Source organism: Ylistrum balloti, unplaced genomic scaffold (assembly GCF_031769215.1).
Source record: "Ylistrum balloti isolate Yb309-2 unplaced genomic scaffold, AGI_CSIRO_Ybal_v1 Utg369726, whole genome shotgun sequence".
In the NCBI taxonomy this organism is placed as follows: domain Eukaryota; kingdom Metazoa; phylum Mollusca; class Bivalvia; order Pectinida; family Pectinidae; genus Ylistrum; species Ylistrum balloti.
In genome coordinates, this window is record NW_026781943.1 from 533,979 (window position 1) to 555,795 (window position 21,817).

Here is a 21,817-nt window from a genome sequence, read left to right on the forward strand (position 1 = left end):
GGGGTGATGTGAAAATCAAGAATCTGTATGTCAAAGCGTACTTATAATATATATATGAAGAATGATCGGGGTATACACATGTATCTAGCCACGACATCAAATGTCCACTTTCGCTCTTTGACACCCCTGGAACATGTCATGGCAAAATTGAGAGTTCCATGTGCGACACATTGTAGACTAGACGAACAGACCAGTTTGATCCTTTGAATTTCTAATTTGAAGGAATTTTAACACTTAGGTGCCCACGTAATACATAAAACGCACCATTAAATTCATTTGTGCAAAATCAATATTAACCTACTGAATAATGAGTACAAATTATATATATCATCTACTATTGAAAATAATACAGAGTCACTCATGTGTGGCACAACTTCATACCTGGTAAAAATTACAAAGGGAGTGTTTCTAACTCGTTTAAAGGTAAATATTTTGCCAACCTAAATCAGGGACTTGCCAATGGTCTTTTTCTTTCTCGGCCAGATAGCTTCCTTAACCAAGCAGCTTAAATGGTTTTCTGTTGGCATACATGTAGTAGCTTTTCAATAAGTAGGTTTAAAGTGAATCATTTACTGTATGCAAATACCAATAAGAGTGATAAATTATGATGTATGAAACAAATTATTTAAGAACCTTAAATCATTAATAATAATAATAGTCTGTGTTCAATCATCACTATTTTTTGATCCGGGCATCATTCATGAATATCAATAGGACACTTGTAACCATAATTTGATAACATTGATTTAATAAACATCGTGTTTTAAATATGCCCATAGAATACATTTATCTTAGTATCAAAATAGATGAGAGTCAGTATTTCAGTTTTTGTCAATGAATATAACATATATTAATTTTTTTTCCTTATTCCCATGATATCCATTTAATGATATAAAACTGGAGAATTATTTGTATATTTCAGTTTGTAAATATTTCTTGAACATTCTTTTATTTGAATACCATCATGTATATACACATCTATTACTATAGTTTAATGTAGGATTTGATTGAATTATAAACACTATTTCGTAAGAGTACTGGAAAAATTACTACCATGTTTAACAGTTACATCTCGGGCCAGGTGAACTAAAAAAGTAAATAACAACAACATCATGATAAATGTGAATATTGACATGATGATGTTGATACAATTAAAATGGAAATTGTGTAAAGTATGTCTAATTAAAGCTTTATATTGATTTCTCTGTTGGGCTCAAGAGAGAACACCCCCATCAGATTTAACAGCAGTCATTCAGGCTTTGATTCATATTTCGAAAAAAAATTTAAAAATCAGGAAATCACAAATGACTTCTTTCTGAAAGTTTCCTTAAATGAAATAAAAACAATTGAATGTTTTGATACCTGTCTTCAAATATTTGTCCCTGTGTTAATTTTTGAGCTTTTATGTGAGATGTGAAATTGTTTAAAATCAGATGAGTTGAAATACCTGTACGGGCGACATAACCTTTAAGAATGCTAACAATCCTGAAATAAGTTTAGGATATAACAAATAATTTCCTCTGGTCCCAAGGAATTAGTTATTAACAAGTGTTACTATACTTACAATTAGAATAAAAAATAATTGAAGGATACATTACACCTAAAACGTTTTCGGATTTTTCAATAAGTGGTCGGACTTCGAAAATACAAAACAGACAAGAGGCCTATTCAACCATTTCTTTATTTTCATTTGCCCTTGTGTTTAAATCAACACACAAGTTAATTTGAAAACTAAGCTTTTAAATTGTATATCACATAACAACAATGCTTCCACACAAAACAGAAAATATTCCACAAACATGTAAAATAATGTATCTTCTCTCTCCAAAGCTGTTTTAAAACTTGATGACATGAGGCATTTTCTGTCTTTGATAAATGTCTTTTCAAATTTATTTTTACTTTAGTAATTTTTTCTATATGGAAGTTCTTTTTGTTGAATGTGACGAAGATCATTTTTCTTCGGTACTTCATCAAAAATTTCCCTATTTTATCACAGGACTGTTATTCACATGTCTCTACAGCCCTCTTTCCCCTCTGTTATAATGGACAGTACCAAAACCTTTAAAGTAGGCAGGTCCATTGCAAATCAAAGGGTATAGAAGTGAATATCTGAACAAGAAACAGTTTAAATACACACATCCGTACACACTGGTCTTGATCCAGTTCATCTGTCCACCTCGCCAAACACTACATCCATGGTACCTAATTGTGACAGAAAGGAAATCTTTATCAGCATCAATGTTGCTGCAAATGTACCTAACTTTAGACAATATTACAGAATTTACAAAAAACCTCTTTTGCACAACATATACCAACTAATTCCCTGACATGGCTGTCATCTGAGGAGTTCCAATTTTTCGTTTTTTTTTTTCAATTTTTTTTTTCAAGAATGGACTGTACACCAAAATCAAGAAATGATTCAAAAAAGATTTATACAGATAAAAAAACAAGAAAAAAAAATTATAAAGAAAATAATAATTTGTTTCAAGACTTGGTTAAAAAATATATCATTTTGCTTGAACTTTTTGATGAGATATTAAATTTTGAATCAAAGTAAAAATTTTGAAAAATTAACTGTAATGCTGATGAACCCATGTTGAAAAAAGAGAATATTTTTACCAATAAATTAAGGTAAATGAATAACATTATCAATGATCGTTCATCAATGTGTATTTTATCATGTCATAGTATTATATAGGACATTAATGATTAAACAATTAAACAATCACATACCAATAATGGCAACGATGTCTGCCAACATGTGTCGCTTACCGACCACGTCCAAAGCCGCCTGCGGAGTAAACCAAACAACACAATAAGATCTGTCTGTGAAGTAAACTGGGAGTAAAAACTGACAACAGCTAAGAGAAAATGCCTGGCATATATCTGGCCTACCAGTAATGTATATTGTACAATGTAACATCAACTACATGAAAAATAAGCAGATGATAAATTGATGTGGCAGAGTGAATATATTTTTCTCGTTTTTTTCCCTGGAATAGATCTGTTTGGGTCTTAGTTGTATGTGACACTAAAGTCCTCACTTTCTTTCCACCAGCTGGGACTTGCATTATTTCTGAAGGTTACAATTACAAAAGGTTAAATTATATCAAAAAGCTGAATCATAGAAAAAGCAGAGTTTGTCCAATTTTCATACCACAACAAAAATAACCTATAATCAGATTATTTACATTATTTTCCTGAAATATTTTTATGTAATACAAAATAAAACCACCATCAAACCAGAAAGTTGTTCACAGACTTACCAAATGTGCAAATCCAGGAGCTCTGATTTTACACCGGTAGGGCTTGTTTGTACCGTCAGATACCAAATATACTCCAAACTCACCCTGTGAAATTCAGAAAATAAGTGTTCTGAAATCAATTCCATTTTAGCTGTACAAAGTCTTGATCGGTATATTCACATATGTACAAGGTCCTACACATGACAAAAAACAGACCATCCTCGAAACTCTAGGGGTTACTTTCACTCTTGGCATCTCTGGAACATGTCAAGGTAAAATTGAAGGTTCCTTGTCCGACACCTTGTGAACAAGATGAAAAGGCTAGTTTGATTCTTTGATGCACATCAAACAAATCTTGAAGTCTCATAATAGTATATTGTAATGGCTTTGAAGTTGGGTGTCGCACCTTTGTAATCTTTAGAAGGAGCATATCAGCTGGTGATTGGTTAGTTTGATTTTTTTTTTCCTGGAACCAATCAACTTACTTCGCTTGTGCTTTCAATTTTGTCATGACATGTTCCAGGGGTGCAGTGAGAAAAAGTGTTTGTAACACCTCGAGTATCAAGGATGGTTCCAGGGGTGCAGTGAGCAAAAGTGTTTGTAACCCCTGGAGTAGTGAGGATGACAAAAGAATATCAACTATCAATACAAATTTATAATAACACATGCTGTAGTCCAACAATAACAACTGTTGGAGCCCAAAGTTCATGGTTTTCTAAGAACATGCATTTTCTTTGGCACTGACTTCATGCATAAGCCTTGCTCACAAAATAAAAAGTACCTGGGTACTATAATTCATGTCAAGTTAAATCTGTTTATCATTTAATGGATATAAAAATTTGTGGATCTAGAGTATTCATAAATTCAAAAGGACATAGATACTCTCTGAAAGCGACTGATTTTACAGTACAACCATTTTGATGACCTAGATCAATCCAGAATAGATTTGGGACGCCAAGGACTCCTGTTTGGGACATCAACGACTCCTGTTTGGGACACCATTGTCTGGTCTGCTGTTTGACATCCGACCATATGTCTTGTTTACATTACCAGTCTTCATTCCCAATATATAGTATTATACTCTTAACTACAAGATTCAATATATTTTACCTTGGGTGCTTCTACAGCAGTGTAAGTAGAACCAGGAGGTACACGCATTCCCTCAGAATATAACTTAAAATGATGGATAAGGGCCTCCATAGATGACTATAAAAAACAAAATATTAAAATCCATTAGGATTTAAGAATTCATTCTAGTTCAATCACACACATGATTAACAATTAATGGGAAGAAAATATGTGAAATTTAAAATTTGTAAGAAGATTCTGTAAAAGGCACACAAATCAAATAGTTGTTCTAGGACTCATCAGTTGATGCTAAGTAGAAAACATCCCATGACAGGGCTCTCACACCCCATTTTGGGACTGGGGCCCGGGGCCCTTAGAATTGGGAAAAATAATGGTGTTTTCCTTAGAATTGTGAAAACTTGGGGTCTAAATTGGGAAAAAAGATACTATTTTGCATTGGGAATGGGGCCGAATATCGGCCCCAAATCTGGCAGATCCAGAGCCCTGCATGAATATCTTGCTCCTATAAATAAACCAGAATCTGATCAGGTGGAGAACATGATAATGATACTAAGAAGTAAACACAAAATAAATCTGTTGACATGTTCTTAAGATGATATTGATTTGGAGCAGAATGCGATATGTTTGGAGGGAACAGATAGACATAAGCAAAACAATATGCTCCCCATCCCCACCATTAAAATAACAACTGCAAAACAAATAGTGTGAAAAGAAGGTAGAGTAATCCTTCACACATGTTTTGAACATATTTGAATAGTTTTATAAGGGAGATAACTCAAATCAATTAATGTGTGTCAATTAACTATTATTCTTTGTAAAGAAATGAAAACATGACCCTGGTATAGGTAAGGCAAATTCAAAGTTAAAATGTTTCAAAATTAAGACAGAAGGCCAAATTAATTTTTTCTAAGAGAGCAATATATTTTACAGTTACAACAGGATGTTTTTCTCAGCACTGATCAATATAGTCAAAATTTGCATAGATTAGGCTAACAAAGGAGCTTGTAAAACAGACAAAAACAAACCATCATTGTTTTGTGTATATTAGAAACATGTAAATTACCTTCATTTCAGCTCGACTTGGGGGCACAATTTTATTGTCATCCACCTTGATTTCACCTTCAGGCATATCGTTCAAACACTGGTGAATAATTCTCAAACTCTGTCTCATCTCCTCCATTCGAATAAGATATCTATCAGAAAAATGACAGCATCAATTAACAGCCATATAATACACAATCTGTTCTAAACAGCAGACACAAAAGCAGGTGAAGATAGGTTAAATGTTGAAAACCAGGAAATATTGCACATAAAATCATGTGCAATCAGTTATTACTAGTACCATGCTCCCCCCTAGATGCCATAGAAATTTTTTTCACAAATCTCTTTTCCAGAGAAATAAAACAGCGAGTGTTGACTAGTGTTAGTTTGAAGCTGATAATCTTTATAAAATTTTCTAAGGGAGTGTTGTAATTTTGTAAATTGTTTGATTCTAATTATTACTATGTTTGTCCACAATCAAACGCATGGAAAAAATAACGTAATCTAACCATTTAGTCCATTTAAATCACTTGTAAATTTTGGATAAGACAGAAATGCTGATGCCAGGGAACAGAATTTGCTCACATTTATTGGTAATGAGTGAAACAACGTAGGTTTATTTATATTCAGAAGTAATATTAATTTAAAAGTACAGATAGATTTGAAGGCTATGAAACCCATGTGACTCATTACCTGTCATAACAGTCGCCATTTACGCCAATAGGAACATCAAAATCCACCAAATGATAGGCGTCATAAGGCTGCACCTTTCTCAGATCCCATTTAATGCCAGAACCTCGCAACATCACGCCACTAAGGATACAAGATTTGCAGTGAGAGTACAAATATTGATAATTCAACAAAGAATATACCAACAAGATAACACAATGCACGACAAGTGTCATGAAACAGAAATTTTGACATTGAATATAGACAGTGTCAATACATGTATTCCATCAAAACTGTCATCCTATACTGATAATTCTTATAAAGTTATTTCCAGTGGAAAATAACCAACGTTATGCTCAAAAATACTATTTTTCTATGTAAATAACAGTAAACTCTAAAAAAAAAATTCCTCCCCAAGAAGAAATATGAGGCTCATTTTGGGAATTAAAGCACCTTGAGATGCTTCCATTCATGAAGAGCATTCATTTGATTCTACCATATCTGGGTCTGGAGAAGAAGATCTTTGAAATTTAAGTCAATTTGATAACTTTTTGGCCCCATCCATCAGCCCCTTGGGGTCAGTCAGGATCTAAGTGGGCATACGATCAAGTCGTCATCCTTCATTCATAATTCTAACCAGGTTTAAAATATATCCAATGGAAATTAAACAAATCGAAACTCAAAAATTTAGTTTTCCTACATAAACTGTAGTAAACTTTACCCCCTCCCCACAGCGATATGGGAGTCCCTGGGGCCATGAAATTCATAGCTTTGGTAAAGCACCCTAAGATGTTTCCATTCATGAAGAGTATTTGATTCTACCATATCTGGGTCTTGAAGAGAAGATTTTTGAAATTTAAGTCAACTGGACCCTTTTTGGCCCCTCCCCTCAGGCCCCTGGGGGATTGGGACTGTATAATTCACAATTTTGGTTCATCTTAGGTCAGGGAAGGTTTCTGCAAAAATTTCATCAGTGAAATTGTTTATGGACAATTGATTTGGCCTATCTGTTTCTATGGTAACAAAAAAGTATTTAAATGGAGAACTTCCCAATAGCAAAAGATACTACTAGCTTATTATGTGTAAAATGTTTTGAGCATTTGTCTTTAATGGATTCAGAGCACTGGTCCAGAAAAACTGAAATTTGTGATGAGTTATCTGTTTCAAACCAAGAGTTTGGGACTCCAATACTAAGGGCACTTAAAGATGCTGTGTATGATGTATTGGAATAAAGAAATAAAGCTAGCAGTTATCAGAATATAACTTTATGTAGCGTAAAAATAGTCCATCCTCCAACTAGAAATTACCAGGAAAAGGTATCTTCTATATATAACAAGTATCATCATGACTAATGACACTATAAACTTTCATTTATGACAAAATTTGGGCGAGAATTAAAATTTCAAAAAGTGACATTGAACTTTAACTTATGGATGTTCTGGCTCCCAGTATCTAAAAAGTTAGGTTCTTTGTAAGATAGAACTGCTTGCCTGAAGCCAAAATTCAGAGCTTCTAAAAAGTTAGGTTCTTTGTAAGATAGAACTGCTTACCTGAAGCCAAAATTCAGAGCTTCTAAAATGTTAGGTTCTTCGTAAGATAGAAGTGCTTACCTGAAGCCAAAATTCATAGCATCCTGAGCAGAAACGATACCAATATCTATTGTCCTCTGTTTCCAAAGTCTGTTCATGGTAAGTAGCTCTTCCACCTCATCCAGACGCTGGTTAAACTTTTCAATAAACTCATAGATGTCGTCCAAAAGTCCGAGGGGCAAGTCCTGTAGAGATCCAGATGATATTGAATAACGACAATAATTTATATGTATGACCAAATAGTCCTCTGTATACTTTACAGGTTATAGTTATATATATTGACATAAAGGCTTGTGTCAGTCAGTGCTATTTCACTAGATTAGTATTGGGCATTTTTGCCTCAATTTGGAAAGCAATCTGATCCATCTCGCTATTAAGACCACCTTGCTATTAAGACCACTTTTGTCCAGTCTCCAAAGTGGTCTTAATAGCGAGGTTTCACTGTAAGTGCAATAGGAAGGAAAGTTTCAGAAGTAAATTGGAAAATTTTGAAAATTTGGCTCAAATATGAAATAGTGTCATTTTGGAACTGGGCCCATTTCCAGCCCCAAAAGCCCTGATTCAAACAACCAAATAGTAGTGATAACAATATTCTATGGATCTGAATCAGCCATTACAGGACATACCAACTGATTAATGACAAAGACAGACCAAGAAGAACATAAATATGGGACGTTTCAAACTTCAAATATACAGTGTATGTATAATACATTCATGTACTGTCAATTCTTAAATTTTGGTGGTGGCTTAAGATTTACAGAAATTTTTATGCCAAACCAATTGCATTAAGTTCGAGCAAGGAAATCAAATTCATTATTTCATATTCTGAAGAACTTTCAAAAAATTATACAGACATACCTGTGACACACCTCCAGGTCTGACATAAGCTGCGTGCATTCTTGCTCCAGATACTCTCTCATAGAACTCCATCATCTGTTACATAACATGGAAATCTATCAACTAAACCCTTTTTATTGAAAGAACAATAACTCCATTTAGAAATCTATAAAATTGGGTTTTTTTTATTTCCACAATTTTCCTCTATTCCAGATTTAAACTGATATTTCATTGCTGGCTGAAGCTCTACCATAAGCAAGTGTCACAAATACTTGACTGTTTCTGATAGTGAATTTGTAGAACATTTTTTTCAGAAGCACACAAAACTGTCTCTGATATGTCAGTGATTTTTGGGACACAAATATTTCAGACCTGGACTCATACTTTTCCTGTGAGATTCACACAAATCTTGAGACCTCACTATATCTTTTAGTATTCAGACTAATTTTTGAATAGTGTTCTGCACTTGCCAAAACATTTCTATAAAAATTACTGCATTTGTATTAACACATATTTAATATTACTCGTTTTGTCTTCCTACATATCAGATTTCTGAAAATCTGTCTTCCAGCTTTCACTTTCTACCTCATTTTCTAGTTAATGCTTGGTTAAAGCACTGTTTTGCATCAAGTTCTATACAAAACACATTAAAAATGAAATTCTGTCTCTATACTGTGCCTTATATCAAATTTAGAAGTTCTCTGAATCAGTTTTCTATAAGTGTTCTAAAAGTTCCGTCTGAGCTTTCAATTTAAAAGAAAAACAAATACTTTAAAGAGAAATTTGATTTATATATTTGTGATAATAAGACAGACCTTTTCTCTCTCTTCAAAAAGCCAAAAGAATGGTGTCATGGCGCCAACATCAAGAGCATGTGTTCCTACACCCATAATGTGATTTAGGATACGGGTTATCTCAGCAAACAATGCTGGAAAAGAGAGCCACGTTAATTCAAAATGACAATCAACATCATACATAAACATCATCTGTAACAAAACATTTGAAATCTCAATTATATTTTCTTTTACAGAAAACCTTTTGGACGTTTCATGATCAATGCCAGGCATATATAACATCAAATGAAAAGAAATTGGTTTTTAAACTACTTACACAGATGTTTTTAATACAAGTATAAGAAACTATTGGTCTTAACAAAACCAGTGAAGACCTCATGACTGAACCACTGAGGACACCGCCAATGAACCACTGAGGACATCGCCAATGAACTACTGAGGACATCGCCAATGAACCACTGAGGACATCGCCAATGAACCACTGAGGACATCGTCAATGAACCACTGAGGACATCGCCTATGAACCACTGAGGACATCACCATTGAACCAATGGTGTCAATCACAAATGAAGTGATAGTGACATTATATGTGAACCACTAGATATATTATTACTAACCCATTGAAGGCACCAAGGATAAACCACTGATGACATCACCACTGAACATATGACATCACAATTTATCCAGTGGTGATACGTATGAATCACTGACGACATTGTAACTAACCCACTGATGGCATCAACAAAGAACCACCGCGAACATCATTTCTGTACCTCTCACGATCGGCACGCTCATGTTTGTTTCATTGTCAAAAGAGTGAAGATAGAATAATTTGTTTGAAAATCTGAGAAATAATCTATTTTTGATGTATAATGCAATGGGTTTCTCATTCTTCACCATTTGCTTACTGATTCTATAACAACCACTTGCTGAAAAAAAGTGACATAACAACCGATTCTTGTGATCAATTTCATCAGTCATTTGGGCACTTGTAACCAGCTGTTTTCAAGCATCTCCATCATTCAAATGACTAGTTATGTTTATATAATAAAACTACTGAGCATAGTTAACATCCAGCTTTATATTTCTCTAAATTCAGTTGGAAATGTTCCTAAACCAATCTTAAATGTTTATCCATCTTTGTGATAAATCACTGCTGGTAAATTGTACTAAATCTTCAAATACTGTTTCACTTCACTATTCAAATGTTCAGGAAGTAAGTATTGATTCACGAATGTTCTAACATTAGTTTCAGCTCTACTTAAGACATCACACTGAATCATTGATAACATCACTGCTGAACTACCGATGACATCACAACCGAACCACTCATTTGAGCAGTTCTTGTGCATGAAAATCATCAGGTAAAATTTAACATTAAGTACTTACTACGTATGTACTTTGCACGTATAGGAACCTCTATGTTTAGGAGTTTCTCAACAGCCAGAGAGAAACACTGTTCATTACACATCATTGACACATAGTCAAGACGATCAAAGTAAGGTAACGCCTGCAGGTAGGTTTTGTATTCAATCAGCTTTTCTGTTCCTCTGTGGAGAAGGCCAATGTGTGGATCTGCTCTACCTACAGTCTACAACAAGAAACACCACAAGTTATCACATCTCTGAGACAGGCTCCTCACCCAGATTAGTAAATATGATGAATTTCAAATCAGTGGTAAGAATTACTACTACTAATGATAATAATACATATTCTTTATTGAGGATGAAACATGTTTAGCCAAATGGCTAATCTTCCACATTGTCCTAACTTTAAATTCCTTCAAAGGCTCTGATTTCATAGCTGTTTTAAAAGGTTTCTCAACTCCTCAATATGCTATAGAAAAGTTTCAAAGCAGAATATTGAATAAAAGAAAGTAAAACAATTTTATTTTTTTAAAGAAGTTGTCTTACTTCTCCATCCATACTGAGTAAAAGTCGTAGTACACCGTGAGCTGCTGGATGTTGTGGTCCAAAGTTAATCTCCATTCCCTTGATTCCTTTTTCCACATAAACTGAAGAAGCTGTGCAAAAAATTTTTTACCAATACAGTATTAATAGTTACAATGAGTCTATATTTCAGATATGGACCTGGTGTCCAGAGCCTCATTTTCATTTCAGAAACACAAATACTATTGCCTTTGTCAGCTCTGAAAATGACTGATAAAATTTTATTGATCTAGAAAATGTCTGCTGGCCTTTATTGTGGATATATCAGAAATTAACATAATCACTTCATCTTGTACAACATGCATGGCTCTCATCTCTTATATAACACAACAAGCAGGTGGTAATTTAACAACAATGTGACAATCATGCTATCAAAAATAAATTGATCTTGTTATATGGAGTGTATTTAAGAAAAAACGGTACTTACAGAAATCAGGTACAACCCAGTTTTGATCAGTGCCTGCATAGAAACCTACAGGGGACTTGAACTCTTCTAGTGGGGTTTCCCCGGGATGCCATCTTCCATGCCTAACAGTAAAAATATACAGACTTACATCAAGTAAATAATAATCAGACAGGTATAAACAAAATAAAGTCAAACTTAAAAAATAAAACAAAACAAAAATCATCAGTGTAGAAAAAGATCTCTATATTTAATATATATTGTCTAGATATCACTTCTTGTCCGTTATAAATTTCAGAACAGCCTTTCTGTCAAGCCATATCACATGATCTATTGATATTCTTGACCTTTCATCTGGATAATTTGTTGCTGTATTATGTCATGCTTCGAGAAAAAAAAATTAAAAATTGTGACTTAAACCAGCAACTATAAAATATGAATATTCATTTCATTGGAAATTTTAGTTTCATTTCTTAAAACGTATTTTTACATGTCAGATATCCTCCATTGTCTGTCATGTGAATAAAAACCAACAGTGAATAATAGGCCATGCCTTCTCACAATCTTTTGGCTACAAAAGTCTCAACATACACTTCTTATATTGAAAAAATTATGACATTTAAATAATCACTTTTGATGACTCATTTCTTATTTTATTTAATGAGTTGTAGACCGGGAGATGAAAAATCAACTTCAGTTAGATAGCTTCGGTTATGAAAAGGAGTTTACAAAAAAAATAGGGGTCTCTATCAATAAAAACTTAAATCTGACCATTTAAAAACGGTGCACATATAAACACACATATCCAAAACATTCGCGACAAGAATTTGTTTGATTTAATTTTCATCAAGATGTCATTCTCGTTCAAGTATTGATTTTATGTAATGTCTAGGTCACTGTAAGCTAACTCCAGCATCTCTGTGATTTAGTGACGTCATCAGAAACGAAAGGACAGTCACAAGTTGGTCATTTCAGGTGAGCGAACTTGAGGATGTATTTATGGAGTTTTTATTCAGAAAATACTGATGTTTTGTTAGTCAGATTTTTAAATGAATATTATAGCATGAACACATTTCAATTTATTTATATATTTGTCTGGTGGCAGTTCATTGACATGCATAACTAAACGAGAAATTATCCTTAAGGATTCTGAAAATGAAGAATCAAGAATATAGATGTATGGGAAGAGAAGTAGTAACACTTGCTTGTCACCTTGATGTTCAAGGTACAGTTTCCTGAAAGAACACAAGACCTGCCAAAAAAGTGGGTTCTTCCCAGGTACTCTGGTTCCCTCAAACAGTACCACCTCTTGTGTTCTTCCATACTGGCCATTAAGATTAATTTAAATTAGAAAACTTGTTTCACAGCTGTTAATTTCACAGCCAGGTACTGGAGTGCAGGCAGATCTAGCTACATAGGCAGATTTGACTACCGTAAATATTCGCGTATAGGGCGCAGGTACTTTTTGGAGATCAGATTTTAAAAAAAAAAAAATCTACAGAAAAATTAAAATTAATTGACTGGTCACTGCGACGAAACATTTGATGTGGTCTGATCCATTGATAATTAGGAAACCACAATGAGCGTGACCCTAACACATGTAATTACCTTCAGTAAACAAATTTACCCAGGTGACCTAACAAGCATGAAAGGCTTGGCTGATTGTATAATTAACGGTTAATGACAGTTATAACCAAATGTTACCATATCTATATATGGCCAAATGTAAACATCCTGGTGAAGTCTGGTCACATTTCTTTTGTGCAGATTGAAAAAGTGAATGACGAATCAAGAAAGTCAGTGAAATTAATGTTTTCAGCAAATTTGTTCAATTTCAGGCATTTTTTTTCTCTATTTCATCATTACATATTTTCAGTATCTATGTACACAAGCTATTTAGAAACAAACTCTCTAGTGTGTCCTTCCAATATGGCATCATTCAATCATTGTGTCGACTACAGATAAGTATCCCTTTGATGATGAAGAAACAGGCCACAGGTGCAATTTCAGCATGATGTTTCCATCCAAAAAAGTTATAACCCATAACGAATGTGAATTGTGTGGTTAAGCAAGTGAAATATGGGGTGTTTTAATCATGAATTAAGGATATTTCATGTCTCACCATTGGAACATGTTGTAAATATTCAACCTACCCAGAAATGGTGTTTAGGACAAAAACATTCGTTTTACCAATTTGCTAGATTGTCCAGGCCTTAAATTTAAGGCTATTTGCAAGTAGAAAAAATAATGACTTGCTTTTTTCAGCATGTGTATTCATCAGATGCAAATTGTGAGTGCCTGTGTATTCATAACATTTCACAGAATTTAATTGTTTTGATTTTCAGAGTGTAAATATTGGGACAATGCAGTTCTTCTATAATGTTGATATATATTGGATGAAGCAAAGTAATACATTATAAATCACAAAACAAAACACATTATTTGAACATGGAAATTTGCGATAATAGCAAGATAAAAGTCATTTTAGCAAGTACAAATTTAAGGCACTTGCTGTTTTCAGCAAGTGACAAAAAATGTTAAATTTGAGGCATGTTGTCATCAATTTTTTCGATGGGCCACACCATGATAGCGACCAGGTATGGCTCAGTATTTTACATATCCCCGGGATATGTATAGCCAGATCTGCCAACTGTATATAGACAGATTTGTCGGTGCTCTAGTGTTAATCCATCACGAGGGACAGTGTCAAACGTCTTATATAAAGTCCTAAAAGGGATTACTCCAGAACCTGAAAGTGGCAACTATCCCTAAAATAAAGGACCAACCTGTTCCAGGAGTCTGCAAGACGCTGTAAGAAATTACGTATTTTGATTCTGAAACACAGTTTTATCATTTATTTGAGCATACCTGTGGCAGGATTGGGATGCTTTTTAAGAATTCTCTGTTCAGTGTTCAAGGGCAACGACATACAGTTGCAAATAATCGGTACCATGCCTCCATTTTAGACATCACTGCAAAAAAGTGCATTAAAAATGAAATCATCAGAAGATTTTTACCTGACAGAGACAATAGTTGGTGTAGTTTTCACCAAGGATCTGCGAAATAATGCCGATGTCGAATTTCGTAACAAACCCAAAGCAGCCATTTTGACCGCCGGAAGTGGATAGAGTATAGATTAAAGGTGCGTTCGATTTGGTACGACGATACTAAGGGAGGTAAGTAATATAATCTTAAGTGAAGAGCTTGTCATACCAATTACGGAAGACAAATATAATATGTTAAAATAAATGTGTGCATGGGGAAGTAACCAAGATTTTTACTGAGTCAGTTCCCTGTACAACCACATAAAGTACTGAGCTAACGCTATATCTCTCAAGTTAAATTTTGACCGAAGAACAGAGACCTGTTTGTCGATATGTCTAACGTCCGGTGTTTGGGTCAGAGGAAACTCGGGTTCTTAAGTACCTTAATGTATGTAAAGTGATACAAATATACGTATAAGAAAGCGATAAACAAAAATTCCCCAATTATGTTTCTATTGGGAAGTTCACTATTTGAGATTGATTATATCCAAATACCGACGGTGATCTTTTTACAAGTTATGCACGAACTTCGATATATCTACGTCCTGTCTGTAAGTAGTGTGCTTTGAATGAATTGCAGCATATTTCTAGTGAGTTTAATTGTGTAATCTGAAGATCGACATCATGTTCAGATGTATTTTGTTTGTTTTTTGTTACCACCATATATACACCACGATATCGCTATACTTGACCGACAGTCAAATGGCTTGCAAATGTTTATACTGCCGGGACATCATTGCCTCCCATCTAGAGCGTCTCTGCTCCCATGGTATTTTTCTTTTTTGAAAATAAAGGAAAATACACCGTCCAACACACACTCACTCTCTCTGTCTTCGTGGTAATTTTGTATTTAAAACTGTCCCGCACGAGAGGTCTTAAATATTGATCCACCCCGATAATGAATTACACGTGCCCGATATGCAAATATAATTCAATGCAATGGCTTTTTATCATTGTATACAGTACTGCTATTTATTCAAAACTTAATTTGGTTTAGAAAAATATGTTTTTAATTTGTCATAACACCATTAACAAATCTTCTTACATTGAAAGTTATTCATAGATATAATATTCCCTGAGGTAAGTTCCTAATGGAAATAGGTAGATATTATAATATTTCCCCGGCCATATTTCTGACACAAACGTGTGTCCGTGTATCAGTGTATATTCATATAATAGTGAGTAGAAAGTTGCTAAACTCTCCTATCCCCGCAGGTAAATTTTTCTATTCCATTACATACATGTCTATACAAAGCCTTCCTTCCTTCTGTCGTTGAGTTCTCAGTTCACTGTAGGCTAACTACCAAGTGTAAGGTAACACCTTAAATAAACCATTCTCGTGGTAATGGGTAGCCGGAAATAGAACCCCTGTATTTAGCAATCTTAGAAACGACCAGTTACATTAAAACATTGTTTGATGTAGTTTACTTAATGACTTTTCTCAATCAACTCTATCTAGCTCGAAAAATAACTTTTTGCTTCCATCCACAGAATTTGTACAGCAATTATTTACAATTATCGACTTGTTGCTTGTTTGTATGTGAACACTATGATATATTAACCCGAGAATGTGAGGCCTCGGGAAACACTTTCTCAGGTTGATAAATCATCGTATTCACCTAAATTCAATATTTGTATAACATATTTAATACATGCCCCTGAGTTTCTTTCCAGATGTGACAGAGACAGGAATCTGTGAAATGAAAAAAAAAATGACTACAAAGTTTATAGTAAATTTAGAGTTTGATTCAAAATTAGGAACGTAGATTTACCATAGTTCGATTGCTTAATTGTTTACTAGGTAAAAACGCTGGAGAATAAAAATGAAAAAGTACTAACAAAGTTATACATTGTTTATACAACAATGAGATAGGTAGCTAATTCGTAATAACGAGATTTTTTTTTTCAAATATTACTAATCGGCTTTCGTAGACAACGAATTGTACAAAAATATTTACTTTACTGCTTGCCACGTTTTAATTCATTCAAACTGTGACAAGATTCAGAAAATACACATGTACTTGACGCTGTTCTAAAAATATCTGATGTATGGAAATTACGAAATTTATATAAAATTATGGGACTGCTGCACCTCCCCGTCTAGATTTTGACTTTTCTTTTGATCACTTTGGATTTTCATTAGTCGCCTTCTAGACTTCAAAATTCAGTCTCTAAGCATCATTGACGAGTACTAGAAGGACGAAACAGCTGTATGATGTAGCATTACTGACGAGTCCTAGAAGGACGAAACAGCTGTATGATGTAACATCACTGACGAGTCCTAGAAGGACGAAACAACTATATGATGTAGCATCACGGACGAGTCTTAGAAGGACGAAACAGCTGTATGATGTAACATCACTAAGTTATGAAAAAGTGCTATTCACTTGTGTTTCTTTCGTGTGCATGATAAATGGTCGGACTGTTTGATTTACTTGGAGTAACTGTCATTTTGTGTATGTTACATGTACTTTGATTAAGTCAGATTCTCCAATCACTCACCAGAATTGTGTTAGTCTGATAGAATTACGCGGGAACGAATTAAATTTTTGTTTTGTTTAATTATCCGATTATATAACGATAAGTCTCCTCCTTACACAATAACTAGAGACTCTGATATACCCGAACAAATACCCCTCAGAATAGTATTGGGAAGGAAAGACATTGTGTTAGTCTGATAGAATTACGCGGGAACAATTTAATTTTTGTGTTTAATAACGATTATATAAAGAAGTCTCCTTACACAATAATTTTATACTCATTTCATAGTTTGTTTTGGTTTCATCAAAATGTAATATGAATTTATAGGATGTTGACATATTGTTATTTCAAATAGTATCAAAAGTAAAGTATGGTTCATTTCATCAACATTTAAGAAAAATAAATACATTTAATTTTTTTTTGTTTTTGCTTCAAAATTTTTGTTAATAAAGTCGTACATAATTAAAAGAACCGTCATACTGACGTTATAATTGTCGGGATTTACACGGAGACCCTTAAAATATACCAGAAAAATAAGACCATGTGTTTCGGAAGTGTAAACGTTTTCTACTTCACTAACATATATACTAACGTGTATTGAACACGTCAAAGTTCACACCGCATAAGGGAATAGAATATTTTTTAATAAAATCGTGATGATTTCCTCATCAATATAACCAACTTGCATCTTAGGAATTCCTGTATTGTGAGTTTGTCTGTCAGTTGCCGAAACAGTGTACGATCATTTTGATTATTGAAAACACCGTAAGATAAAAACCTACAAAACATCACTTTTACAGTTAGGATATTGATATCGTTCAACGTAGACCTATTAATCCTAGCCTTCCTACTTAATCCGAATTTACATTTACGTCAATACTGAACAGATGGTAAAGATGATATATTTCATCCGAACTATTGTACTGTAGTGGAAGGTAACATCAGTTCATGAGATGTGTCTTTTTTATTTCGCGTAAACAATTCTGAACCCGTAAATCAAAGTATGCAACATGTGTGAATCAGGCTCATTGTCCGAACACCAACTCAGGCATCTTGAAAGGAATGTGTTAATATAGGGAATCCTTTGAAGCTAAAGTTATAGTCTGTTTCAACTAAGAATGCCAACTTATTTTGTAAATAGGATGCTTACATATCAGTAATGAAATACATAAAGTTTCTATTTGTTTTAATTGTAACACAATTTAAGCATACAAAAATATTATAAAACAATAATTATATATTAATATTTGATATCATCATTCATTATTTAATGATTATCATGTAAAGATTATGTTTAATTAATAAATAAAATTCATTAAGTTACATTGATATACTGATGTGAGCAATTACATTGAATTTATATTTATACATGTAATAGCGAATCAATATGCACATTTCAGCACTAGAATAATAAATTATTTAAAATAAACAATAAACCCCTAAATGAAGCTGAATTAGCAATGACTCGTTTATCTATGACAATACATTATCCACTTTATCTAGACATTATGTCCTTTTGCAACCTTAGATAGTCAAGTACTAGATAAGTCTCTACTAGAAAACACAAAACACTCTAATCCAAGATGGAGAAGCTCGGATGCTGAATCAGCATAGGTCATCAGGTCGATCGTCCCAGTCTGATAACAGTCCTTCAAGGTGGTCAGGCGTCTGTCAGTGTTGGCGTAATTCTTCTTCCAAGGTTGAATGGTGCCTCATGCATCTCTCTTAATCTGGCCGATATCATTCATGTTCTGTATGTCCTTATGCGTCTGGATGATGGTGTAAATGTTGGGATGGGCATGCAGTACCTTCTTCAGTTTACCTCCAAAATCGACAAAGGCTGTAGTGGGCCGGAATGGAATCTGGAAGTGTATCATGTGATCCTGTAGTAGCGTGAAGAAACAGTTGTAGACAACCTGGCTGTTTCCAGGAAGTAGTGCATAGACAACTGGGGTCAGTACATGGATGCTGTAAATCTGGTGAAACATGGTTGGACAGGTACAGAATGTGCCATCACAGAAGAATGTGTCAGATGCTACAAATTCAGCCAGGTTCTCTGATGTAGCGAATGCGATCGTCCTGTTGTTCTGTTCACCGTCGTCAAAGAGGAGAAATGGTTCGCCTGTTGATGTTTCTGCCCATCTTCCATCTAATTTGATATCATCCAAAGTCTTTGGTAGTGGAGGTGTCTGCTTGCGGCCAGCACGGTAGAGAGGCGATTTGGCTGTGTAGAATGGTGGCAGTCGCTGGACCACGGTCTTTGAAGTGTCATCCCAATCGTTGTCTCAGCGTTAGTCGAGTTCCTCCTCAAAGACGGACGGAATGGGTTTGACAGACTCTACGCATTTGTTGGTGATCTGGTTCATGAACTGTTTGACTACAACACTGGCTGGGTCTGAGGCGTGGTTGTGTGGATTTCGTTCAAAGTTAGCTGGTATGTTGTCTACTGTTGAGAGGGAAGCTGAACAGCCTGAGGTCGAACATCTTCAGAAGGTCCTGTTGCCGTTCCTTCGAATCTGTCTGTAGATGAATCCATTATGCGAAATGTCCTGTCCGCCTCTTCTGTTGGTGATGAACTTAATGTTGATCTGAGCGTTAGCCATCCTGTACTTGTATCAAACCACAGATAATAATATCACTCAAATTAAACACACTTTACACTAAGCTGAAAAAAGTACAGGATTAATTTATATATATGAAAAAAGTTAAGTAGTTATTCAAGCAATAAAAAATGAGAAATTGATGCTACAAAGTGCATATTGAAATATGATAATTCTCCAAAATGTACTGGGCTTTTATACATCTCCCACCGTTCAGCATGGGATTGGAATAGGATATAACAAATACATATCCTTTATTTTACAGTTATTAACAGTATTCTGAACAGTTAACAGAACTTGATTATCTGATTTACCTGTTCAACAATTCTGCACCAGACTATAACTCACTCTCATCACAATTGACAGGCGTTCAGGGAAGATCCCGCGAATCAAAGTAAAGATTTCAGCTTTTTCGAACGACAGCTGGAAACCTGGTTGATATTCGATGTTTTTTAAGCATGTGTATAGCTTTTACACTGAATAAATTAAAAAATCTATCAATCAATAGAAATAAGAACTCAAATATTCTTTTCGATAAATTATTTCATTAGAGAAAAAATATTCTTTTTTTTTTACGCGATATGAAATTTGATGTGTTTGATGTTAATTAGTATACCGGTTGATTCAGCTGTTGTTTACTGTGTTACCGTAATTTTGTTGTTGTTTACCTTTGTTCTAGTTTGAGGACGTGATTCTACTTACATGTACTTTGATTGGCCAAGCTTAACATGGCAGGTGTCGTTGATGAAGTGGAAGACGTTTACTCTTCAGGAACACCTGGTTTTATTATTCTTGTACTGTTTCAGGAGTCTATGTGAAAATCTTTCTTTTATTCATATTTTATAAATTTTATATTAAATAGCAACATCTCGAAAATCGTTGATTGTACAGAGTTGGTGCAATTATTTTATGTTAATTTTTATATCTTTTTTGTACAGTACATGTTAATACAAAATACAAATTTTCAAAGCTCTTTTTTGGCCAACAATTTCTTATTGTTTTTGAGTTTGAATCATGATTCTGCTGATATGTTGGTATTTGTTGTTGTTGAAGCATCAGTTGGCACCAAAGCTGTGTCGATATGCTGTTGGTCCTACATTAAACTAGCGTGCTTTACATTTGTTTGTTATTTTATATTTATAATGAATTAGAAAATAATCAATTCTTTAATAAGAAAAACGCAAGTGTAATATTTTGACAATATCCACAGCTGACAGCTGAATTCAAAACACTGGGTTTCTAAAGATGCAGGTTAATAAAACCTTTCAGAAATTATTATGGTCCTCGGCGTTATCTCGTTGAGAGATCTCCTTGTTCTTATTTGGGAACGTTACATAACTTACTTGGATTGACCAAGATTTACATGGCTGGTGTCGTTGATGATAGAAGGCACTTTCGGAAGACCTCGTCTTATTCTCAGTATTTTCTTTGATGTTCTTTTCGGAATATAAAGATTAGTTCGATGCTTTGGTTTTGCCCTGGCAGCTCCCCTGACCCGAAGGGCAGAATGAGCTTACGGAATACCGCGGAGTCCGTTAACTTTTTTTCTCTATAAATCGCTACTAGATATGAACTGCTCGGATTTTGACCAATGGACATGGTAGGGTTAGAGTCTATAAATGTCTTAAACATTGGCGTTTTACTAACTTTATAGAAATAACCTCAGAAAAAAATTCAAGACTTGTCTTTTCTGTAATATTTGGTGATTTTTTGTTTTAAAATCTTAATAGAGATAAAAAAAAAGATACATGTTATAGTTAACTTGACGTGTTTTAATTTCCTGTGTTACTAATCTTTTACTTCAACATTTTTTCTTATTATTGTAAGTCTGTAATGATAATGTTACATTTAATATTTGTGATCAAAACTTACCAAGAAATTAAAGGTAATAAACTCTTCTATGCTTCCTATACACATCACAACGTTGTGACGAAATTATGTTTTTGACCTTAACCACTATTCGAGATTGATCTTATTTTGTGAAAATGGTGGCCTCAATAGGGTCCAATAGGGGAAGCAGAGCTGATTCTTTAAATACCATCTTCTTCTTAAGGTATGTCAGAATTTGTCCAAATT

The 21,817-nt window shown here is 34.1% G+C and overlaps 1 protein-coding gene across 1 annotated transcript; it reads right to left on the reverse strand.

The window, feature by feature from the left end:
• Positions 1-1,664: 1,664 nt before the first annotated feature.
• LOC132565588 (NADH-ubiquinone oxidoreductase 49 kDa subunit-like) lies at positions 1,665-14,723 on the reverse strand. Its single transcript, XM_060230232.1, has 13 exons — positions 14,634-14,723; positions 11,641-11,741; positions 11,178-11,287; positions 10,654-10,855; positions 9,286-9,398; positions 8,492-8,566; positions 7,655-7,818; positions 6,069-6,188; positions 5,398-5,527; positions 4,356-4,451; positions 3,267-3,350; positions 2,734-2,791; positions 1,665-2,202 (listed from the first exon to the last, which is right to left on the reverse strand). The coding sequence occupies exons 1-13, from the start codon at positions 14,720-14,722 to the stop codon at positions 2,165-2,167; spliced, it is 1,380 nt and encodes a 459-aa protein (XP_060086215.1). The 5' UTR covers position 14,723; the 3' UTR covers positions 1,665-2,164.
• Between the last annotated feature and the right edge of the window lie 7,094 nt (positions 14,724-21,817).